Genomic DNA, 25,789 nt, shown 5'->3' with positions numbered 1-25,789 from the left:
ACACCTCACTATCAACCACGTCACAAATAAATTATATATTATATATAAACATTATAACGGGCTATTTAAACTGAGCCAGCCATCTTACCATGTGCTCATGTGGGATTTCCTGTTTTAATGTTGAATAATAATATATTTTACAGTTAGCAAAGCCATTTCACCTGCAGTCGTTGATTTGTTCAAAATCTGAGCATTTAAATCCATTGCCAATGTTTGCTTAAAGAACATTGTTTTCTTACGAGTCTTCCAAATCAGTCCTTACAGAAAGAACCTCTGAATACTATATGCATATATGGATGGCTGCGAGTCCCTACAAACTCAGCCTGTTACTTCCACTGGAGAAACAAAACTCTTGAGAATCGCTGAGCTGTAAAAATGTCAGAAAGCCGGTGTCCCAGGCGCCCTGACAAAGCCGGGAGAGGGCGGTGGCTGCCCCCAGGACGCCTCCTGCCCCGGGCGAGGCCGAGGCCTCAACTCGCCTCCCGCCCCCGCGGCGTCTAGCGGCTCCGCCGCAGGGCAGGCCTGGCCGGGCCTCCCCGGGCTGCGGCGGCGCCCTCTGCAGGCCGCGGCGGGCAGAGCGGGCGGAAGGAACCTGAGCCGGACTGCCACCGTGTCCCAACCGGAGCCGCCGCCGGAGCTTCCCGGGGCCCCGAGTCCGCGCCGAACGCCCTCCTCGCCGCCCGCCGTGTCCCGGCGGCCTCCGGAGCCGCCGCGCCGCCCGCGCACACCTGAAGCGGCCGGGCCAGGCCCTGCCTCGGTCCTCAGTTCGTCCTCCCCGCCCCGCACCGGCCTTCACTCTGGAGCGGCCCCGGCAGCCGCAGCAGGGGCGGCGGCGGCGGATCGAGGAGCTCTCCAGGTCGTCCCGGGAGAGGCTGCTGCAGTCCCGGGACAGGATGTTCTCCAAGTTCACCTCCATCCTGCAGCACGCCGTGGAGGCGGTAAGGCCACGGGCTGCGGGCGCACGGCAGGCCGGGGATGGCGGCGGCCTACGCTCCCCGGCGGCCTCGGGGACAAGCCGGGCGGCCTCGGCCCGGCCCTCGGCGGCCCTGGCCCCTGGTGGGGTGAGGCCCCAGGCGGGCGCCCTGGGTGGCCGCCGGGTCGTGGGGGCGCCCGGGGCCTCGGGCCTGGCTCTGCGCGAGTCCCCTCGGTCCCTGGCTGCCCCAGGCCGGCGGTCCCTGCCCTTCTCCAGGAGCCGGGGCGGGGGTGCCGGGGAGGACCTGGCCGCCCGATCCTGCTCGGTGGTCGCCTCATTCCTCTGATGGGGACGGGGATTCGGGGAGCACCCGGCGGGGTCGCAGGGAGCTCCCCTGGGCTCCCTTAACGTTAACCTTCTCCGGAAAAAAGTGGTCAGCGTTGAGCAAGACAAAAGAAACGAGCAAGCACCGTTTGGGCTTGGGTTCTGTTTTGTCTTGGTTTTGGGGGTAGGGGTGGGAGAGGCATGGTCTTGCTGTGAGGCGACCCTGGCGAGGGAGTAGCCGACCAGCCCCGGGGTTGCTGGCTTTTGCTTTCTTGGGCCTGGAGGCCGAACTCAGCTGAACCTTATGGATTGATCTGAAATATGGGTTTGGAGGGTCCAATCGAGTTTGCTTTCGACAGCTTCCAAGCTCACGAAGCACAGAGACCATCTGTTTCCTTTCTTGTCTAGTTCTCTTCCTGGTCACTCTTCGTTTATCCTGCAACTGTACTCTCCTTTGAGGGTTTTAGACACCAGCATAGAGAGACAGTATTCAGGTATTCTAATAGACTAACAAGTGAAAAGAAACTAAAAGGAAAATGTCTTGTCACTGTTCTAGTAAGAATGCTAGTTGCTTTACTTGTTTACTTTATTCTGGGAGAACTGCCCAAATTGAAAAATGCATTCTGTGCAGAAACAATTACTTTGCTAATTTTTAACATAACATTCTCTTCCTATGTTCATATTATGTGATAGGGCACTTTAAAATGTACACTTTAAAAAATGTCAGATACAACAATGATTTTTTATGGGCAGGCAAAAATAAAATGGAGTTTTTGCCTTCAGTAATAAAAAGAAACTTTAGTACAGTTGTTATTTAAGTGATACATGGGAAGCGTTAAAATATTTAGCTCTAGGACAAGCTCTTGGGCAAATGTATCAAACAGGAAAAACAGGGTTTCATGAACGTAGAACAGTATTACACGGAGGGAAATGACAGTTGTAGACTTCAAGACAACTTTTAGTTTTTTTCTTGCTTATGCACACTCAAGCACTTTTGTTAAAAGAACTTAACTGCAATTTATTAAAACATTTATATTTTGTTTTCTTTAAAAATACCAAGATTTATTTATTTATTTTTCGAGACCGAATCTCATTCTGTCACCCAGGTTGGAGTGCATTGGTGTGATCTCAGGTCACTGCAACCTCCGCCTCCCGGATTCAAGCGATTCTGCTGCCTCAGCCTCCCTAGTAGCTGGGATTACAGGCACGCGCCACCATACCTGGCTAATTTTTTTTTTCTTTTAGTAGAGATGGGGTTTCACCATGTTAGCCAGGCTGCTCTCAAACTCCTGCCCTCAAGTGATCGCCCGCCTTGGCCTCCCAAAGTGCTGGGATTGCAGGCGTGAGCCACCACACCCGGCCCGAATCATTTTATTTTAACATTGAATATATGAGATACTCGGGAATACTTAATGAGATACTTGATAATCAAAATTTAATATATTACAGTCAGCTGTCTTTTTTTTTTTTTTTTTTTTTTGAGACGGAGTCTTGCTCTGTCACCCAGGCTGGAGTGCAGTGGCGCGATCTCGGCTCACTGCAAGCTCCGCCTCCCGGGTTCACGCCATTCTCCTGCCTCAGCCTCTCCGAGTAACTGGGACTACAGGCGCCCGCCACCACGCCCGGCTAATTTTTTGTATTTTTAGTAGAGACGGGGTTTCACCGTGGTCTTGATCTCCTGACCTCGGGATCCGCCCGCCTCAGCCTCCCAAAGTGCTGGGATTACAAGCGTGAGCCACTGCGCCCGGCGCAGTCAGCTGTCTTATCCATAGGCTCTGCACCTGTGATTCAACCAAACTCAAGTAAAAAAATATTCCAGGGGGCAAGAAGTTCTGCAGAGTTCCAAAAAGGAAAACTTGAATTTGCCACATTCAAGTACTGACCTGAATCTATGTGAATGAAGTGATGTGTAGGCGTTGTATTAGGTATTAGAAGCAATCTAGAGATGATTTAAAGTATACAGGTATGCATAGGTTATATGAAAATATTATGCCATTTTATAACAGGGACTTGAGCATCCTCAGATTTTAGGGGTGGGAAGAGAGGTCCTGGAACTAGTCCCCCACAGATACCGACTATATTTATATCCTTTACCCATCAGGCTAGTATTTACAGAAATAAGTACTTAGAAAAAGAAAGATGGCTTTCCTGCTCTCCTAGTAAAGGCTCATTTTTATCCGGAGGCCTGTGTTTTCTTGTCCTCGTTATCTTTTTATAATTGTATATATTAGCATCTGCCAAATTATCTGGCTCCTGCTCTGTAATATCCTTAGCCTACTTTGCTGAGGTTAGTGAGAAGAAGTTAGAGTGGCTTGTATTCACCTAGTCCTGAAATTAATGCATTGCATTTAGAAATGTAATGTTTTCATTTGCTTAGACCTAATGTTTTCATTTGTGGCACCACCTATCTTATCTTGATAGGTGGTTAAATCTCATGAAAAATGTTTTATGTTCTATACTAACCTTTTTTCCCCCCCTTTTAACATTCTCTGTTGGGAATGAACTCATATGCAATGATGAATAAGCCATCCTTGTGGTATTTGGATAATTTTTTTTGTAGCCCAAGATTAGTTTCTAGTTATTCAGTTCTGTTTATTAATTTGCTTGATATTTTCCTCTATGAACCAATCTTACCATTCCTCAGTTCATTTCATTAGCTCTTCTGTGCATTCCTGTTCATTTTTATGCCCAAATTAGCATTTCCTGATGCAGTATTCCAATTAACGTAGTTATCAGGATTATACAGAGACAGAAAATACCTGGATGCTGACATGACCTTTTGTCATTATTTTGTTGGATCAGTCTGTGGAGTAATGCTTTTCCAACCATTTTGGTATGATTACTTTCCAGGTTTCCTTATTCAATTGGCGAGCCTTCAAATGAGTTTTTAATTTTTAATTATTTACTTATTTTTCGAGACAGGGTCTCTGTCACCCAGGCTAGAGTGCAGTGACATGATCATGGCTCACTTCAGCCTCAACCTTCAGGGCTCAAACGATTCTCCTGCCTCAGCCTCCTGAGTAGCTGAGACTGTAGGCCAACACCACCACACCCAATTTTTAAAAACAATTTTTGTAGACACTGGGTCTCACAATGCCCAGATTGGTCTCACATTTTTGGGCTTGAGCGAGCCTCCCACCTCCATCTCCTAAAGTGCCAGGATTGTAGGGATGGAGCCATTATACCTGGCCCAAATAGTTTTTTTAGCATTGACCGGATGTATTCATTTAAGTGAGGCTTAAACATAGAGTTTTTCTTATTGTTTAATTAATGGTTTCTCCTCACTCCCTGGTAACTACTTACCAGGTGAAAAATATGACTAAGATATTTTCTAAAATTAATATTTGAAAATGTGTTATTAAGCTGATAGACTGCATTTTGGGTATGGAAGAGAAGTTCACACCTTGATTAAAAACAAGAACTGTAATGTAACTCTTGCCTCCCTTTTTAGAAATGACAGTCTTCTCTCAGTATAGAAATGATTGGCCAGTAAGAGCCTTATGAAATGAATCTGTTCTGTTTGCCAGTTGCCACATGTCACAAGTCTGAATTCAGGCCTTTCTTGTAGTTAGTTCCAGGGTTAGATTGGATTGTTTTAACACAACTTCTTCAAAAGATAGATAAAACACTTTCCATTTAGTACAATTTGGTATTTGGAGAGCCTAGTCCTCACTAGGGAATGTGCCAAGGGCATGTTCCTCTTAAATTCCAACCAGTTCCACCCTTGAGGGCAGATTTACTCCAGAGAGGATAAAGGACAGTGTCAGGGAAGAGTTTTATCATTTTAGCTAATCCCTTTAATGGAAGTCATCTTTCAGAACGTAAGTGCAATGTTTTCTTTTCAAATTATAGTTAAGAGTTCATGATGATTGTTGAGACTAGCAATTCCTTAAAAATCTCCTGTGCCCTGGAAATTCAAACCACAAATCAAATATATCTCATGTTTTCTTAGGCATATTCTTTTCCAACAAGTGATCTCTAGCTTCAGTCCTTCACTCATTCAGCACATGTCTTCTGAGTCACCAGGAAAGCGTGGCTCCAAGTGAGGGAAACAAGATGGACTTGGTGTGCTTGTGTCCTTGGTCACAGTGCTTACAGTCTCATTTGGGAAACAAACATACAAGTGAGATTACAGAATAAGGAATGCCTAAGATTGTGTTCTAGCCCGTAGAGCCAGACAGAATCAGGTTCCATTCCTGCCTCTGTCCCTTCCTTCTACACTTGGACAAGTTACTTGATATGTATACATTTCCATTTCTTCATTATAAAGGGAAATAATTAAACCTATTATAGAATTGTTGTGAAGACTAAAATGAGATAATATACATGAAGTGCTTAGTGCAGTGCCTGGCACATAGTAAGTGCTCAGTAAAAGTCAACCATTATTGTCATTTGGATGATTGGTTTAGCCAGTGAACTCTATAGGAAAAGGAAGCAAGCATTTAGGATTGGAGTTGTTATAGAAGGCTCTCTGGAAGGAAGTGAGCAAGACTTTGGAGAGACAGAGAAGATGGGGAAGGTCATTGGGAAAGCCGGGGGCAGAAAGCATTTAAAAAATCTGGGAGTGGGGTCAAGCGCGGTGGCTCACACCTGTAATGCCAGCACTTTGGGAGGCTGAGGCGGGTGGATCACCTGAGTTCAGGAGTTCGAGACCAGCCTGACCAATATGATGAAACCTCATCTTTACTAAAAAGACAAAAATTAGCCAGATGTGGTAGCATGCGCCTGTAATCCCAGCTACTTGGGAGGCTGAGACAGGAGAATCGCTTGAATCCGGGAGGCAGAGGTTGCAATGAGCCGAGATCACGCCATTGCACTCCAGCCAGGGCAACAAGAGCAAAACTCTGTCTCAAAAATAAAATGAAATCTGGGAGTGGAATGTTGATGATACATGAGACACAGTCAAAGCAGAGGTGGCTTTTAGAACACTAGTTTTCATCTGAATTATCCATCTAGATACTTTTGTGTGACGGGTATATTGGACACAGTCCAGACTCCCAGTTGAAGGCAGTGTTTCCTTGGGTAAGTCAGTTAACTGATTTTGAGTCTTAAGAGTTTGAGCAAAATAGGTTTATCATGAGAGTTTAAGATCATACAGTATGTGCAAAATTTGCAGTATTACACCTGGCGCATAACTACTCATTAAAAGGCAGTGACTTCTGTGTTATTTATGTATTTATATATATTATCCAACACTTAACTCTGTGTCATGCCTGAGTTGGAAACCAGAGATTGAGTGATGAAAAAGATGATACAATTCCAGCCGTCATAGAGCTGACAATCTAGTGGAAGAGATGGATAATTAAACAATGACAAAAGTGGGATATGGGATAAAAGAGAGCAAGCCAGCTGGTAAAGAGTATCAAGGCATAGGCCGGGCGCAGTGGCTCACGCCTGTAATCTCAGCACTTTGGGAGGCCGAAGCGGGCGGATCATGAGGTCAGGAGATCGAGACCATCCTGGCTAACATGGTGAAACCCCGTCTCTACTAAAAATACAAAAAATTAGCCGGGCGTGGTGGCAGGCGCTTGTAGTCCCAGCTACTCAGGAGGCTGAGGCAGGAGAATGGCGTGAACCTGGGAGGCAGAGCTTGCAGTGAGCCGAGTTCACACCACTGCACTCCAGCCTGGGCGACAGAGCAAGACTCTGTCTCAAAAAAAAAAAAAAAAAAAGAAAGAGTATCAAGGCATATATAGGGACTCCATCCTAGTCAGGAAGAGCCTGGTCAAGCTTTGCAGAGAAAGCAAAGTCTAGTTAAGGGTTTCATGTCAATTTGGGGTTGAGATAGTCATGCATGAATTTTTAAAAATTTAATTCTCTGTGTTGTAAAAAGTTAACTTGGAATCTCTTGGTACTGATTCACATATTTTTTTTTTAACTCAGAGCATCAATGTTTTTATGCAATGATAAAATAGGTAATTTGCATGTTAGAATTAGCAATGAAAGTGGCAAGTTTACTAGAAAGTTTTACATAAATAAGGAAATTTATTCATGTTTGAACAAGATTGTTACTAATCTATTAGCAATTTAGAACTGTTTAACTTTCTAGTTAAATAGGTGTCTTATTTAAATCTAACTCCTGGAGGGAGGTATTCACAAAGTAACACCATTCTGCTTTGAATTTGACTGTAACCTACAACAAAGGTCCTGACACAAATGCAGTAAGACTTCTCTGTCTAGTGACCAGAGAATACAGTTTCAATTCCCTTGAAATAATAAATCCCACTCCTGAAATAATCTGGAAGAAGGATACTGTAACTCCTCACATACCCAGGAGGTTGCCTTGGAAAAATTTAACAAATCCTAGCATTTACACTTAAGATCTTAACTAGGTACAGTTCCTGAAACAACAGATTTCATTTGGGTTTGTCCCACTTGTGAATGCACTTCACTATATAAAGGTAGTCTATAGAAGTCAGGTCCAAAAAAATTAGGAAGAGGTTTTATGTATTTTGAGAACATTCTAAAAACAAGTGGCTGATTAAAACATTTTTTTTATCTAAACATTTCAGGAAGATGATACTATTTTCCCAAGTTAATACTTTGATTCTTAATTTTCTTCCTAATTTTTTCCCTCAATCTCCCATAAGTTTTTTTTCTCCCCATGTTCTCCTTGAAGTTAAAATACTTCCAAAGATTTTAACACCTTTCTTGCAGTCTTTTTTATTTTTATTTTTTTTGAAAATAAGGTGAATATTTTATTCTCTTTACACAGTACTATTTACAGTGGAAGATATTGATGATTGTTGAAATATTTTCAGGTCTATTTTATTCCATAAATACATTTCATCTTCTTGATTGAAACACTTAAGATGTTTATGACCAATATTTATAATTTGGACAATAGTTCGGAAATTGTTTCGACAGGGTTGCCAGCTCTGAGGTGGATGCTGAGGACACGAAGAAATCAAAATGGTACCAGTAGAAGTGCAAGAATAACATGACCTCTTTTAGGTCATCTGTTTAGAGGAAGTCTATGAAAATGGACTCTGGAGAAGTAAAGAAACAAAAGAATGGGTACTCCTTAGGCAGAGCAGCCCCAAGAGCTACTAGTTGGCTATTTTTCTAGTTATTTATTGATCATATGCTAAACAAGGGATGGATTATTCATGAACTTTCTGGGGAAAGGGGTGGGCCATTCTCAGCCTTGAGGGTTCCTCCTCTTTTTAGACTATATAGGGTATCTTTCAGACATTGCCATGGCATTTGAAGGCTGTCATGACACTAGTGGGAGTGGCTCTTAGCATGCTAATGCATTACGATTAGTGTATAATGAGCAGTAAAGACAACTAGAGGTCACTTTTGTGACCATCTTGGTTTTGGTGAGTTTTGGCCAGCTTCTTTACCAAATGCTGTTTATCAGCAGGGTCTTTATGACCTGTATCTTGTGATATCAGACCTGCGACCTCTAGTCTCATCCTGTGACTAAGAATGCCTAACCTCCTGAGAATGCAGCCCAGCAGGTCTTAGCCTCATTTTACCCAGCTCCTGTTCAAGATGGAGTCGCTCTGGTTCAAAGGCCTCTGACAACACTAGGACTAGGGGAGCTCTCACTCTTTTTCACTCTTTAAGGAAAAGAAATGTAGAAAGTGTATGCAAATCTTTTTCTATCCACTTAACACACATTTGAAATACTTGTACTTTTGCTATAAGATGGCTGAGGGGATATAATTTTGGTCATAAAACTTCTGAAGTAAGTTTTAGAGCTAAAATGTTGAGCATTTTTGACTTTGTGGAATTTTAATTGTTAGTATCTTGTTCATGTAATTATTTTGCTAAAAATAGGCACTGCCTAATCCAAGCTTAAAAAAGAGATTTACATTTGTATGTCACTGAATGGAGGGTACAGTTTTAATCTGATTACGAAGTTGACTTTGGAATATGTTTTAATAGTGATGATGTGGAACTAATTACATAGCAGCTTTTTACTGTTTTGCATTTCAAAGTCCTAGGTACAAAGATTCCTGGCTATTAGTAATTTCATTTTACTGATATTTCAGTAATAGAATATTGGTACATTTTCATTTAATATACCTCTGAAACCTACTTTTTTTTTTTCTTTTTTTTTTGAGATGGAATCTCATTCTGTCATCCAGGCTGGAATGCAGTGGCACAATCTTGGCTCACTGAAACCTCCACCTCCCAGGTTCAAGCGATTCTCCTGTCTCAGCCTCCCCAGTAGCTGGGACTACAGGCGCACAGCACCACGCCTGGCTAATTTTTGTATTTTTAGTAGAGATGGTGTTTCACCATGTTGCCAGGCTGGTCTTGAGCTCCTGACCTCAAGTGATTCACCTACCTCAGCCTCCCAGAGTGCTGGGATTATGGGTGTGAGCCACTGCCCCCAGCCTGAAACCTACTTTTAAACAAGTGTCAGGGGAGGAAAAAAAAGCTCGATACTGTAGTTTAATAATAATATTGATAAATATGTTTTTCTTCTTTCTTGATAACTCATTTTTCCTTTCTTGGATTTGACTTATTTTGTTTCTCTTTAATATCTGACATATAAAAACAAAGTTCACCCCTTATTTTTATGCTACCTTTGCATCGTAATAGATAAATACAGAGTTATAAGTTATGGGAAACTTTCAATGCCGTTTTCTTAATTGTTGTGGTCTTTTGTTTGTGTAGCTTGCACCTTCTCTTCCTTTACAAGAAGATTTTGTTTATCACTGGAAGGCAATTACCCATTACTACATAGAGACTTCAGGTAAGGAACAATGCTGATATTAACTGAAAATTTGGGAAAGTTAAACAGAAAATTGGTAAAATACTAAAATATTTTTAAATAAGTCTTCAGAGTTATTTTATATTTAAATTTATAGACAATCTTATCTTTGTCTTTAAGATTCAGTCACTCATTTAAAAATATACCTGTTGAGCACCTACTACTATGTGTCAGGCATTGTTGAGGCACTGGGGGATAGAACAGTCAGTCAAACAGACAACACTGCTGTCCTCACGGAGCTTATGTATTGATTGGGAGGAGGGAGACAGTATATAGACAAATACGTATAGTGTGTCAGATGTTAAGCGTCAAGGGAAAATGAAGGAGGCTAAAGAGTATGTTTGGGTGGTGAGAGTGGACAGTTGGCTATTTTAGGTTAGAGAAAGCCTCATTGCCCAGTATGACTTGTGAGCTGAAATCTAAAGGAGAAAGGAACCAAGCCTGCTAGATATCTGGGGGAAGGGTGTCCCGGGAATGAGACATAATTCACAAACCCTCAGGCCAGAGCATGTGGCATGCTTGGCATATCCCAGGAACTTTAAGGAAGCCAGTGTGGATAGAGCTTGAACATTCATTCTTTCTTGGAGCGTTTGTGTATATAAAGGCTACAATTATGGGGAAAACAACATTTTTAAAAAGTAAATTACAAGTAAACTTACAAATCATCTTTTGCTAGCGTTAGGCTACTCATTTTAGAATATGAAATGAGACATAACATTTCTTGAATTCTTTGTGCTAAGGACTGAGCTTTATTATTTCATTGAATTCATATAACAGTATTCACTGGTGTTTATTAGTTCCATTTTATAGATGTTGGTGACTGATGCTTATGTAGTTTGCACCAGTTCATCCAGCTGAAAGTGACAGAGCCAAGATTTGAATCCAAGTTGTCTAACTCCAGGGTCCATGCTTTTAACGACTGTCCCGCCCTTATCAAACTTGACACATATGTCCTCCTGAAAACAAAGGTGACCCTTCTCTATCCATTGTTTGCTCCATAAGGCTTAGTGTTATGGTTTTCTGTCTGTGTTAGTATACATACAGACAAAGCAGCATATCAGTACATAGCATACCAGAATTGTGTTGTTCAAACTATAGAAGTAATGAAAATAGAGACAAAGTAAATGAAAATAGAGACATAAGTAAAGAATTTGGCACTTCCTAATGTATTTTGTATTTAAATGTTCTATAAAACTTCACATTTTTAAGAGTAATTTAACCTTAGTATAATAAGGATGGGTTGATAAAACCATGTGATGTTTGAGTCTAACTGTGATATGTTAAAAAATATCACTAAATTTTTATTTTATTGTAAGAAATCAATAATATTTAATACAAATTCTCCTGAGAAGCAACTTTGAAAAACAGATTTTGGAAAACAGCTATTCGTTAATGAGAGATGTCAGTAATTTTAATAGAGGGTTTTCCTTTTGGCTTCTCATTTTAATAGAAGAAAATGAAGTAGGGACATTAAGTGACAGACTTCCCTATCCTACAAAGTAACGTAGTAGCAATCCAAAACAGAATCTGTCCTCTTCATATATTCCAGGTTATTTGCCTTCATGTTCAAGGCCAACCTATTTCTATTTAAAGAGACTTAAAGTTCAGATCTTCTGAACTGGCTAAGTGAAAAAAATATTTTAATTATAAGTACACATAGAACATTTTGATGTGACATGTATTTTTCCTTGTCATGTTCCCATTTCCCACATAAATAGCTCTTATTTCTGAATTACTATGGATAGATGAATGTTAACTTATGGAATGTATTTCAGATATTTTTTCTTTTTTTTTTTTGATAGAGTCCCACTCTGTCGCCCAGGCTAAAGTGCCGTGGTGCGATCTCTGCTCACTGCAACCTCCACCTCCCAGGTTCAAGAAATTCTCCTGCCTCAGCCTCCTGAGTGGCTGGAATCACAGGCGCCCGCCACCACACATGGCTAATTTTTTTGTATTTTTAGTAGAGAGGAAGTTTCACTGTGTTGAACAGGCTGGTCTTGGATTCCTGACCTCAGGTGATCCACCTGCCTCGGCCTCCCAAAGTGCTGGAATTACAGGTGTGAGCCACCGTGCCTAGCCATATTTCAGAATATTGATTCAGTTTTGGGGTAAGAATATGACAAAATGCATCATCTAAATTCTAGCAGAGATAATCATACTATGTTTATAAACCTCACTTAAGTGTGTAGTTCAGATTTTTCTCAGTTTGAATAGGAAAAGGGAAATACAGAGTATTTTAGGTGCAAATATGCAGTTTAAAAATGTTTAAATATTTGATGAATGTTTTTTATTGTTTAGATGATAAAGCCCCAGTGACCGATACAAATATTCCATCGCATCTGGAACAGATGTTAGATATACTGGTTGAAGAAGAAAATGAACGGGAATCTGGAGAGACGGGGCCATGTATGGAATATTTGCTCCATCACAAGATCTTGGAAACATTATACACCTTGGGGAAAGCTGATGTAAGTTCCTAATCCACACCATGTTCTTGGGCATTAGTACATGCATTAATGTCTTATGAATAAAGAAGCTGCCAAATACTTGATTATAAAGGTACGTATTGAACATGGCAGGATTCAAGTTAAGATTGTGGAAAAAAGAAAATTATGTAGCCTATACAAATATGTCCATAGAGATAGAAAGATTCCAAACACTCTAGACAACAGCTAGTACTTGGCTGCTTAGAATTCCAATGTAAACATTTATGAAAATAAACTAGCGGCCGGGCTTGGTGGCTCACGCCTGTAATCCCAGCACTTTGGGAGGCCGAGGCGGGCAGATCACGAGGTCAGGAGAGCGAGACCATCCTGGCTAACACGGTGAAACCCCGTCTCCACTAAAAATACAAAAAATTAGCCGGGCGAGGTGGCGGGCGCCTGTAGTCCCAGCTACGCAGGAGGCTGAGGCAGGAGAATGGCGTGAACCCGGGGGGGCGGAGCCTGCAGTGAGCCGAGATCATGCCACTGCACTCCAGCCTGGGTGAAAGAGTGAGACTCCGTCTCAAAAAAAAAAAAAAAAAAAAAAAAAAAAAAGAAACTCAAGTACATGAGCTCAGAATAAAAAAAGAGATAGAAGGAAGTCAGTTAAAATAGGATTGAAAAATAGGAATTATTTGTCATAGTCCTGGAAGAGAATGTCACCTAAACTGTTAAGTGGAGCCAGTTTATATTTTTTAGGCCTGATGAATTTTGAAAAATCTTTACAAAGCTGAAATTATGATATCAATAATATTTTATATTGCAAACCTTCAAATTACTTACAGAAACAAGTTTTCCAGCCGTGTGGCTGAGTGAGGGGACGGGAGAGCCTTGGGTTCAGATTAGGAGGCCAGGCTTCCAGTCTTGACATCATTATTCACACACTGTGACCATCATAAGTCTCTTTGGTTAATCTTCCTCCTCTTTAAAATCCAGGAAGTGTTTGCTAAGGGGCCTCCCCAACCCTAAAAGTCTATATAGTTCTGTGAATTTCTATGATATATGTGAAAAAAGTTAGGCTAAAACAAAAGAAACCTATAGACACATTTTCATGACAAAGAGAGTTATGAATAGTAGCATGCAAGACGATTTCCTTTTCTCTGTCTGTAATACTGTAATTTACTTTTAAGTTAAATTCACTCAATTTATGTTTTTTAGGCAACACACCTGCTCCCTAATATTCTGTCACTCATTCTCCTCCTCCTTTTTCCTGTCCTTTGGAGAGAAGGATTGTTAATAATAAATTGATTAATTGATTTTTGAGCAGAAGTTAGTAATTGTACTTCTAGTAAATTTATTTTAATACAGGTGATTGTAAATATAATTTAGTGGTTTATCTAAATAATGTAAAGTATTTGGTAGCTTAAAAATATTGTGCATAAGATTATAGTTTATACTATTTCCAGATAGCATGTCTATGATGATGCTTTGGAAATACTTATTTTGTAACTGTATTTGAAATGTGAAGCAGTATAAGCAGCTTAATTAAAGAACATAACCTTGTTAATTCATACTCTCTTAATCTGCAGTGTGAGTGATCATTGGGTTTACCTACTTTTCAGCAAATACTTAAAACAACTGGCATGTTATAAAAACTAATTTATTAAACATTCTTTGCCTATTATAATCATAATATAAATATATAAAATTATTTACATTATGATTATAATAGGCAAAGAATATTTACAGTTGACCCTTGAACAACATGGGTTTGAACTGTGTAGGTCCACATATAGGCAGATTTTTTTCAACCAAACATGGATGAAAAATACACTATTTCCAGGATGCAAAACCTGCCTATGCAGAGGGCTGAATTTTCACATATGTGGGTTCCACGGGGCTGACTGCCGGAACTGAGTGAGTGCAGATTTGGGTATAACCGTGTATACCGAGGCACAGCTCTAATTTAAAATGATGTTAGGATAAAATCACAACAGTTTACACCATAGGTTTCCTTTTATTTACATGTGTGTTAGGAGGCTTTATTTACTCCTACATGTATATGATGGAAAGTTGTTGATGACCTGTCTGTCGTTAGTGTAAGTAACAAGATTTTGCCTTTGTTCCGGCAGGGAGTTAACTATCATAGTTTCATGTTACCCCAGCGTTTAGAATATAAACAGGTTGACATTGACTGCACGAAACTCTAATCTCAACGACATTATCACCATGCTGTTTGTAACTACATGAGCCTATGCTCACATGCTATATTATGGTCTCAGATATACAGTATTATTTCTAGAATACCCGTTATTAATATTTGGTTGAAAATTTTATTCTGACAGTTTTTAACTGGCCAGTTACATTGTCTTTTCAAGGTGGAATACATTCATATACATTGTCTCTCCAATTTTTAAGCTTTTCAGTAAATGTGTTTGCATTGTCTATTGTTTGCCTGTTGGCTTCCTTTTTTCCTATACCCAGTGTCCTCCGGGAATGAAACAGCAGGTTTTGGTTTTCTATACGAAACTTCTGGGAAGAATCCGGCAGCCACTGCTTCCACACATTAACGTGCACAGGCCAGTGCAGGTATTTTGTTCCCCCTACATAAAATTATTTGGTTTGATTTCTTTTAATGTTGAAATAATTTTATATTATTTTTCTGAGAGTAAAAATAATGAAATTATTCCAAAATTAACATGCAAATGAGCAAATACTTGAGCTTTCTTTATGCATCACATAGCATTAAGTGTACTTGTAGTCTAATTCTCTTTTAAAATTTTATACATGAATTTTCCTTGGATTTTACCTCCATGACATCTGAAGGAGAATTTATTATATAACTCATTAATTATTTGTGATAATGAACTTGAAAATTTTACTAGTAAGTTTATTTTGATATAATTATAAATATCATTAGTGTTCTGATTAATGCAGGATATTTGCATTATATGAAAAATTTAAATATCCTTAAGGTAAATGAATGGTTATTTTACAAATTTGGGAAAAGTAACCTAAGTTTAAAAAGTTAAAAACAATTGTTTTCACAGAAATTAATTAGACTGTGTGGTGAAGTCCTAGCAACACCAACAGAAAATGAAGAGATTCAGTTTCTTTGCATTGTGTGTGCGAAGCTGAAACAGGACCCCTACCTGGTTAACTTTTTCCTAGAGGTATGATACACTTCTTAGCAACCTTCAAACTATAGTTATATTAAGATCATTATGAAAATTGAATTCTGTGAATAATATTAGAAGGAGCTCTATTTTGCAGGTTATTAGCTTGTTTTACTTCCCAGAATTATTTTTCCTTTAATATCACTGTTTTATTCTCCTGGGAAAAAAGAATTTCAAAGAATGTAGTTGAGCCAGATATATGAGGCGGTACAGGGACTGGACAGATAGAAAGTCACGGCTTAAAAGAGGGCAGCTTGAAGGTTGAATCAGAGATAGACAAGTCGCAGAAGTTGATATGCTATCATATTTTCAGCCAAGCTTGCCCTAGTATGTAGCATGGGAAATCTGGCCTGGGATAAGGATGGCATGTGCAGATGTGGACAAGATAGAAAAAAGCACGAGTTATCTCTCCAACCTCATAGCAGTTGGGATTGCTGTATTTTGTACTGTTTTGATAGCCATAGTCACCAAATCATAGTTTATTTAAATCAAGTGATATTTTGGATTTTACTCCTAGATTTAAAGTAAAAAATATATATTTGTACTTTTTGCCTTCATTCACTTCTTTTTTTCAGCAGTGAAGTCATTTTGGAATATTTTAGAAAAAATGATTATGTTGTTTTTGTCTTTTTACCTTTTTGTTTGTAATTTATTTTTATTTTTATTTTTATTTTTTTGAGGCAGGGTCCTGCTTTGTAGCCCAGGCTGGAGTATGGGGGCATGACCATGGCTCACTGCAGCCTTCACCTCACTGGTTCAAGTGATCCTCTTACCTCAGCCTGCCAAGTAGCTGGGACTACAGGTGCACACCACCACACCTGGCTAATTTTTTAAATTTTTTTGTAGAGACAGGGTCTCCCTGTGTTGTCCAGGCTGGTCTGGAACTCCTGAGCTCAAGTGATCCTCCTGCCTCGGCCTCCCAGAGTTCTGGTATTATAGGCATGAGACACCACACCTGGCCTTCTTTTCAGTTTTTTAAAAAATATTTTTCTGGCCAGGCACAGTTACAGGCTCACACCTGTAATCCCAGCATTTTGGGAGGCTGGGGCAGTTGGATCAGATGAGGTCAGGAGTTCAAGATTAGCCTGACCAACATGGTGAAACCCCATCTCTGCTAAAAATACAAACCTTAGCCGGGTGTGGTAGTGCACACCTGGAATTCCAGTTATTTGAGAGGCTGAGGCAGGAGAATCGCTTGAACCCAGGAGATGGAGGTTGCAGTGAGCCGAGATTGCAACACTGCACTCCAGCCTGGGCAGCAGTGTGAGACTCCATCTCAAATAATACAAAATACATAAATAAATTTTTCTTTTTCTTTTTTTGGATTAAGATATAAGTTACATGCAATAGAATTCACTCTTTTCAGTCTACATTCTGTGAGCTTGATGAACACAGTTGTGTGACCACCATAATCAAGATGTGCAACAGCTCTGTCACACTACCCCATGATCCTTTGTAGTCATCCCTTCTCCACCCCTACGCCCTAGCAGTCACTGATCTATTTTCCATCCCAACAGTTTTCTCTTTCCCAAAAAGTCATAGCAATGTAACTAGCCTTTTGATTCTGGCTTTTTAAAGTTAGCTTATTGCATTTGAGATTCATCCATGATTTTGTTCCTTTATGTTGTTGAGTAGTATACCATTGTATGGATGTACCACAGTTGTTTATCCATACACCAGTGAGGGACTTTTGGGTCGTTTCTAGTTTTTTACAATTGTGAATGAAACCACTAAGAAGATCACACACAGATTTTTGCGTGGATTTAGGTTTTCATGTCGCTTGGATAAATACCTAGGGTAGGATCACTGGATCATATGGTAAGTGTGTATTTATTTTCATAAGAAACCGCCAAACTGTTTCCCAAGTGGCTTTGTCATTTTGCATCCCATCAACAGTGTACGTGAGCTCCTGTTGCTCCATGTTGTCGTCAGCACTGGATGTTGTTAGGTCTTTGTTTTGTTATTTTTAAATGTTAGCCACTCCAATATATGGGTTTGTTTTCTATTTTACATTACTAAGTAAATTAGGATTCTATTCTGGCCTCTTAACTGGAATTAGGTAAGCAGTTAAGCTGTAAAATTTCATGAATTTCAATTTCTAGGTGCTGTTAAGGACTACACGTGCCCTTAACACTCATCATGCGCATCATGTGTTGTTCGTGATGTGCGTTATATTTCGTATCATCTTTTGCAAATTTGCTTCAAAATGGCTGGAACAGTCTTATGATTTTGGATTTCTAAAGATTTATAATGATATTAGAGGTTTTTTTTAGTTTTTTATATACTTATGAGAAATATCTCAGTTTTGCTGAGATTTTTCTTCTCAAGGTTCATTTTTGCTAAAGTTTTCTTAGATAACCTTAGTGTACTTGGAATGCATGTATTTTTTTCCCCAAACTTAAGCCTGGAAAATTTCTTTCTCAAACATTTCTGAAACTTGTTTTCTAAGTGCATAGCATAGATCAGAAGCAGACGAAATATGTAGGCTTATGTGTGTTCATGGTGAGGTACACTGTATGTACCTGTCTTCAGAAAAACATTTACATTTAAACCTCACTACAGAGAACACCCCTCAGAATTAGTGACACATCTGCTTTGTGCAGTGTTTTTATGACATATTTCTCCAAAGCCTGAGGTGGTAGGTGTCTGCATTTTTTTAACGAATAGGACTATTCATATGTGTTTAATGTCAGTTACTACAGTCCCCCAGCACTGGTTATTTAAGTGCATTTTATTTTCTCCTGCTAGTCAGTATGCTCCTTGAGGACAAGGATTCTGTCTCATTAATCTTGGGTCCCCACAGCTTCTCTAGAATCTAGCACAATGCATGGGAACTGCTCAGTTAACACTAAATGAATGACTCTTTAGGGAGACGCAGGGTTTTGTTTTGCTTTTGCTTTTTTTTTGAGACAGTCTGACTGTGCCCAGGCCGTAGTGCAGTGGTGCAATCTCGGCTCACTGCAGCCTCTGCCTCCCAGTTCAAACAATTCTCAAGCTTCAGCCTCCCAAGTAGCTGGGATTACAGGTGCGCACCACCACGCCCAGCTAATTTTTGTATTTTTAGTAGAGATGGGGTTTCACCATGTTGGCCAGGCTGGTCTCAAACTCCCAACCTCAGGTGATCCATCCACCTCAGCCTCCCAAAGTGCTGAGATTATAGGCATTAGCCACCGTGGCCAGCCAGAAATGCAGTTTTATTACTTATAAGTATAGATAAGAACAAAAGTGCTTTGCAGTTCTCGAGCATGTATTCCCTGAAATGTCATCTCTCTCTATTCATTACTGTCAGCCAATATTTGCATCTACTATGGGTTAAATATATATGGTAGATGAGTTAGAAACAGTCTTTGCCAGCCGGGCGCGGTGACTCATGCCTATAATCCCAGCGCTTTGGCAGGCTGAGGCAGGCAGATCACAAGGTCAGGAGATCAATCATGATCATCCTGGCTAACACAGTGAAACCCCTTCTCTACTAAAAATACAAAAAATCAGTCGGGCTTGGTGGCCTGTGCCTATAGTCCCAGCTACTCGGGAGGCTGAGGCAGGAGAATTGCTTGAACCTGGGAGGCAGAGGTAGCAGTAAGCCAAGATCGCGCCACTGTACTCCAGCCTGGGCGACAGAGCAAGACTCTGTCTCAAAAAAACGAAAAAAAAGAAAGAAAAGAAACAGTCTTTGTCCTAAAGGAGTTTACAGTCTGGTGAAGACAGTAAATGAATGTTCAGATAGTATAAAGTAGAGTAAGGTGAGAATCAAAGGAAAGATACAAAGTAAATTCCTTAAGTACTTGCAGGATGGAGAGATTCATCAGCTCTAGGTCATCAAGAAAGTCTTCCTGGAAGAGGTCGTCTCTGAAATGAGGCTGGGCGCGGTGATTCACACCTGTAATCCTAGCACTTTGGGAGGCTGAGGCAAGCAGATTGCTTGAGCCCAGGAGTTCGAGATCAGCCTGAGCAATATAGCAAGACCTCATCTCTATAAAAAATAAATAAATAAAGAGAAATGAGCCTTTACAGATGTTTAGAGTGAGTGAACATAAGGAATGAAGATATAAAAGTTTGTGGTGTGTTCAGGAAACAGTATAATTAGGATGTGTGGCAAGAAGCACCTAAACAGATAGACTAAGTATTGTCAAAGGCTTTGAATGACAAGATGAAGAGTTTATTCTTACTTGTAGATACTGGGGAGCCATTAACTATTTTTGAGCAGGGATGTTATTATGTGATGATATCTGTGCCTTAAGTTAAATTGGCAGCAGCCTTTTATATGGCAGATTCTGTGAGAGGAGAGATAAAAGCAGGGAAACTAATTTGGAAACTGATGGAGTAACCCAGACAAGAAGTAACAAGGACTATGACCAAGTTGGAAGCAGTGGGTTGGAATGAAATGCGTTTGTTCAGACTAGAGGTAGGCTCTATATGGCCTTGTAACTGCTCAGATGCAGAAGCTGGGAAAGGATGATTTGAATGCTGGAATTCCTGAACCAATAAGGCTGCTGCTAGTAGAAAAACAGGGGCCCCAAGGGAGCTGATTTTGAGGGGAAGATGATAATTTTGGTTCCGGATGCTTTGAATCATCATGATTTCCTGATGGAGATAATTAGCAGGTATTCGGTATTGCAAATCTTTGATTTGGGAGGGAAGTTTAAGAGATGTAGAAGCTATGTGTGTGACTCTGTTGTGGGTACTGATGAGATCCCTAAAACAGAAGGGGAACAGTTTTAGTAGGAACCAAAGTGTTAAAGCCACAGTTCCTCATCACCTAGGGAATTTTTCTAAAAGCACATTCCTTGGCTCTACCTCCAGATATTCTCATTCAGCAGGTCTGGATGGGACCTAGGAATCTGCATTTTTATCAAGCCCCACAGAAGACCAGGATACCAACAATCTTGGGTCTTACTTTGAGAAACATTGATTGAAGGACGGAGTGCTATACTAACATCCTTCCTCTTGCCGTTCTTATTTGAGACACCTCTCCCAACAATATTACTAGTATTTTAAATGGAATGAAATGTTTTACTTTCATAAAGAGTGTGATATGCCATTGGTTTTTTTTTTTTTTGAGGTGGAGTCTTGCTCTGTCGCCCAGGCTGGAGTGCAGTGGCATGATCTCGGCTCAGTGCAACCTCTGCCTCCCAGATTCAAGTGATTCTTCTGCCTCAGCCTCCCTGGTAGCTGGGATTGCAGGCACATGCCACCATGCCCAGCTAATTTTTGTATTTTTAGTAGAGACAGGGTTTACCATGTTGGCCAGGCTGGTCTCGAACTCCTGACCTCAAGTGATCCGCTTGCCTCAGCCTCCCAAAGTGCTGGGATGTGAGCCACCACACCCGGCCAATATGCCATTGATTTTGTTGGAAATTGGCAAATTGTTTGGAGTATTCATTGAGTCCCATAGAGTTGTTTTCTTTTAATAAATATGTTCTGTGAACTCAATTTCTCAAGAAGATTGGTCTAACCTATACTTTTAACAGCAATAAAAGTGATTTATAATTAGTATAATATAACTTTGGAAGTAGAACCCTGAATTCATTCAGCCTTTAATATGTTTCTATGATAATAGGCCCTGTGGAGAAGTTAGTTTATAGTGAATTTTAACCTACTTGTGTAATTTGATTTCTGCTCTTATGTTCAAATGGAAAGCAAGATAACTTTTGCGTTGAAGCTAATAATTTGCTAATTTGCTTCAATTAAGATTCTCTTTGTGTTTGGGTGTGTGGATTGGGGGAGGGAGCACCAGCATTTCAAGCATATTTTATTTCTGTCCTAAAGACACTGGTAAAAATGTCCCCTGAGTAGTTTCTTGGGTTCTCTTTTTTTTAATTTTTTTGAGACAGAGTCTTGCTCTGTGCCCAGGCTGGAGTGCAGTGGCATGATCACAGCTCACCACAGCTTCAACCTCCCAGGCTCAAGCAATCTTCCTGCCTCACTCAGCCTCCCAAGGCCTAGGACCATAGGCGCAAGCCACCATACCCAGCTTATTTTATTTTATTTTTTTAGTAGAGACATGATCTCACTATGTTGCCCCATCTGATCTCACTATGTTGCCCCGTCTATTCTCGAATTCCTGGGCTCAAGTGATCCTCCTGCCTCGGCCTCCCAAAGTGCTGGTATTACAGGCATGGGGCCACTGTGCCCAGCTTCTTGCGTTCTTATAGAGTAGAGGTTTAAGGAAAAACTTAGAAAAGATGCTTATATATTTGAGAGAATTTGGGGGCTTTTGCGGAAACCTTCAGTCTAATGCTGGTAACTTTTGAACTTTAAAATATTTTTATTTGTAAGTTTGTACTTCCCTCCCTGCAAACCCCCCCACCCCACCCTATGATCTTATAAGAATTAACATTGAGACTATGTAGTTACAGTAGTCCAGTGATGAGAAAAAAGTTAACTGCAACTGAAACCTATGGTCAGTGTAAAATATTTTGTAGTCAGTATGAGGAGTGTGATAAACTCCTATGCAATGGTAAAATCATTCTAAAATACAGTTTGTTAAAAGTCAGAATATTTTCATGTGACATAACATCTATTGCTACTTTGGCTAGGCATGTGGAATGTTATAGAAAAATCCATTAAAATATTATTTTTGGCTTAAAAAGTTATTGATGTGAATTTTATAAAACATATATTCCTTTTCAGAATAAGATGAAATCATTGGCTTCCAAAGGAGTACCAAATGTGATTTCAGAAGATACATTAAAAGGTCAGGATTCCTTGTCAACAGATACAGGACAGTCCCGTCAACCAGAGGAACTATCTGGTGCTACTGGAATGGAGCAAACAGAATTGGAAGATGAGCCTCCTCATCAGATGGATCACCTGGCCACAAGCTTGGATAACCTCAGTGTCGCCTCACTGCCAGAGGCCTCGGTTGTTCGTCCAAACCAGGATTACAATTTAGTGAATTCTTTGTTAAATCTTACTAGAAGTCCTGTGAGTTATGGTCCTTACTTTTCTCCCCCAACATTATTTCAATAATGTGCATTTATTTATTTTTTTAATTTTAATTTTTAATTTATTTTTTTTTTGAGATGGAGTCTTGCTGTGTTGTCCAGGCTGGAGTACAGTGGTGCGATCCTGGCTCACTGCAACCTCCGCCTCTGGGTTCAAGCGATTCTCCTGCCTCAGCCTCCCGAGTAGCTGGGATTACAGGTGCGCACCACCACGCCAGCTAATTTTTGTACTTTTAGTAGAGATGTGGTTTCACCATGTTGGCCAGGCTGGTCTCAAACTCCTGACCTCAGCTGATCCACTCGCCTTGGCCTCCCAGAGTGCTGGGATTACAGGCGTGAAGCTCCACACTTGGCCAATAATATGCATTTAAAATAGACAAAATCTATTTTTCTTTTAGTGTGAAACATTAAGTCCTTTTGTGTTGAATTTTTTCAAACAACCTGATGTATATACAATTCAAGAATTGAAGGGGGATTTTTTTTTCCCTTTAGGATGGCCGAATAGCTGTGAAGGCATGTGAAGGCTTGATGCTGTTAGTAAGTTTGCCAGAGCCTGCGGCTGCAAAGTGCCTTACACAGAGCACTTGCTTGTGTGAACTACTGACAGACAGACTTGCCTCCCTGTACAAGGCCCTACCTCAGTCAGTGGATCCGTTAGATATTGAAACCGTGGAAGCAATTAACTGGGGGTAAGGACCGTTACTTGTATTTTCCCATAAAGGTGACTTCTTACACCTACATTTTAAAATCCATTTCTATTTTGCAATGGTAGAAGTCTTTGAAAAATTGAACACCACTAGTGATCATTAAATGGGAATATTTTCTTGAAGCTTGTATTAAATTTGTCAGTCAGTGGTAATGAATTGGTGTGGGAACAATCCAGCTGTTATATAGTTAAGATATTTTTATTTTGTCCATTTTACTGATCAATTTTTAAGGGCTTACATTAAAACCAATAATTTTAACTGATTATTAAAAACAAAAAACCCTAAAAGAAGGAATCTCCTTTTAAAATAATTTCCACAGCCTCTAGAGCAGTCTAATCTGTCTCCTGGCCTGTTGGTACAGAATCTCTTCTACCTCATTCTTTCACCTCTTCTACCTTTTAGACTCCCCAACTTGATTATCATAGGGAAATATGATTATTGCAGAAAGTTTATAAGTTATTAAAAAGTATAAAGCAGCATCAACAAGTTGCCCATAATCCCACCACCTATAAGCAACCTAATATTTTGACATAATCACCTTTTATTGTATTTCTCTGTATTTTTAATCTGTCTTTGTTTTTTCCACTCTATTTTCTGTCAACATCTATAGGGCAGACTCACTTGTTAACATTACGACTGTATTGCGTTTTAGGGCAGGAAGAGAAGTCTACTCGCTATTTCTGTTTGTAGATCCCCATTCACCGTTCTTTTCTTCCATCCCAGCAGCTGAGAACCTCTATCTTTTCGTTGATGTTACTTGGTAACATGTAGGGCAGGAGTATGAGGAGCTATCCCAGTGTTTTTTCTCCTGCAGCTCCATTGTTTTTTTTTTTTTTTTTTTCTTTGAGGTGGAGTCTTGCTCTGTCGCCCAGGCTGGAGTGCAGTGAAGCGATCTTGGCTTACTGCAACCTCCGCCTCCCAGGTTCAAGCGATTCCCGTGCCTCAGCTTCCCAAGTAGCTGGGATTACAGGCATGCGCCAACATGCCCAGCTAATTTTTTTTTTTTTTTTTTTGTATTTTTAGTAGAGAGAGAGTTTCATCATATTGTCCAGGCTGGTCTCGAACTCCTGACCTCAAGTGAATCCACCACCCACCCACGTTGGCCTCCCAAAGTGCTGGGATTACAGGCATGAGCCACCACGCCTGGCCTCCTACAGTTCCATTCTGCTTTAACCTCTCTTCTCCTAGTTAATATGTGAAAATTATTTACAGCTCTTATTTAAAAGGTTTTCTCTTATCTTTGGTTTCTTTTATGGAATCCTCTTCTCACTGTCCTCCAGCATTTCCTATGCGAATGTACCATATTATCTGAGTGTGTTCATGTGTCTTCATTTTTCCTTACATTCTGAATAGGGTCCATGCTTTTGGATAACTTTGGACTTAGCAATTCTTCCTTGTCTTACAGCTTGGACTCATATAGTCATAAAGAAGATGCTTCAGCATTTCCAGGAAAACGAGCCTTAATTTCATTTCTTTCCTGGTTTGATTATTGTGATCAGCTCATTAAGGAAGCCCAAAAGGTTTGAAATTTTTTGTTGTTTTTTTGATCATTTTAAGATATAAATATCTATTAAGTGAAATTGGAATACCTAATTTATATCCCAAATACATTTTAATTGTCTTAGAATACCATGGTTAGTAAAATAAGTAAACAAAAAAGTTTGTATGTGTGTATTACAGTTCTAGAATAAATCAAAGTTCAAGTTCTGCCCTTTTTATATTTCCTTAAATATTATGGTACAGTACTTTACAAAGTAACACTGATTTCCCTTCAGTCCTGCTCTTTGGTGAGATGTTAATACTATACCGACATTGGAATAATTTTTCATCCTATTCCTCTTATTCTTGGAAATTTAGAAAAAAGTGTAAATGACCCAGTAGCCAACATCTAATCTAGATTTATATGCTACCAATAAGAGAGTCATTAGGCAAGTTTTGTCTTTCAACGTTAATTCAGTTGGGGAGTGCAAACTGATTTATTAATGTTACAAATTAGTCTTTCTTTTATATTTAAAAAAAAAATGATGTTCCTACTATATTCTAGACTGCTGCTGTTGCTCTTGCCAAAGCTGTTCATGAAAGATTTTTCATTGGTGTTATGGAACCTCAATTAATGCAAACGTGAGTAGCCTGTTTTCTTTTGAAAAAAACCGCATCACTGTGTCATGTTATTTTTGCCCACTAACTACCTGTTCACTGTGCTCAGTTCTGAGATGGGTATTCTCACATCCACTGCTCTGCTTCATCGCATCGTTCGGCAAGTGACCTCTGATGTTTTGCTTCAAGAAATGGTGTTTTTTATCCTTGGAGAACAGAGGGAACCAGAAACTCTGGCAGAAATCAGCAGACATCCTTTAAGGCATAGGTTAATTGAACATTGTGATCACATATCTGATGAGGTAAGCTACGTAATGATTTAGAATTGGACTTAGATTCTTTGAAGTACTGGTTTTAATGTATTATACTTGAGATATTTTCAATACAACCTCTTTTATTGGCTTTGGAAATTGAAAGCATGACTCACAAGATGGCAAGAAGAGTAACTTATTTAAAGACATTTTTCAGTTAGCG

General features: G+C 40.0%; 1 protein-coding gene across 1 annotated transcript in view; it reads left to right on the top strand.

Moving 5' to 3' along the window:
- The first annotated feature begins 593 nt into the window (after positions 1 to 593).
- Positions 594 to 25,789, top strand: part of FHIP2A (FHF complex subunit HOOK interacting protein 2A) — a 43,670-nt gene continuing 18,474 nt past the window's right edge. Inside the window, exons 1-10 of the mRNA XM_032177026.2 lie at positions 594 to 938; positions 9,869 to 9,947; positions 12,264 to 12,433; positions 14,873 to 14,977; positions 15,439 to 15,561; positions 22,198 to 22,491; positions 23,004 to 23,200; positions 24,624 to 24,738; positions 25,263 to 25,339; positions 25,425 to 25,617. Coding sequence (XP_032032917.1) covers positions 894 to 938; positions 9,869 to 9,947; positions 12,264 to 12,433; positions 14,873 to 14,977; positions 15,439 to 15,561; positions 22,198 to 22,491; positions 23,004 to 23,200; positions 24,624 to 24,738; positions 25,263 to 25,339; positions 25,425 to 25,617 — 1,398 coding nt within the window. The 5' untranslated portion in view covers positions 594 to 893. The remainder of the gene's footprint in view (positions 939 to 9,868; positions 9,948 to 12,263; positions 12,434 to 14,872; positions 14,978 to 15,438; positions 15,562 to 22,197; positions 22,492 to 23,003; positions 23,201 to 24,623; positions 24,739 to 25,262; positions 25,340 to 25,424; positions 25,618 to 25,789) is intronic.

This window comes from Hylobates moloch, unplaced genomic scaffold (assembly GCF_009828535.3).
Source record: "Hylobates moloch isolate HMO894 unplaced genomic scaffold, HMol_V3 SCAFFOLD_3, whole genome shotgun sequence".
NCBI lineage: Eukaryota > Metazoa > Chordata > Mammalia > Primates > Hylobatidae > Hylobates > Hylobates moloch.
The sequence above is the reverse complement of the archived record's forward strand: the minus strand, read 5'-3'. Positions and strand labels throughout refer to the sequence as shown.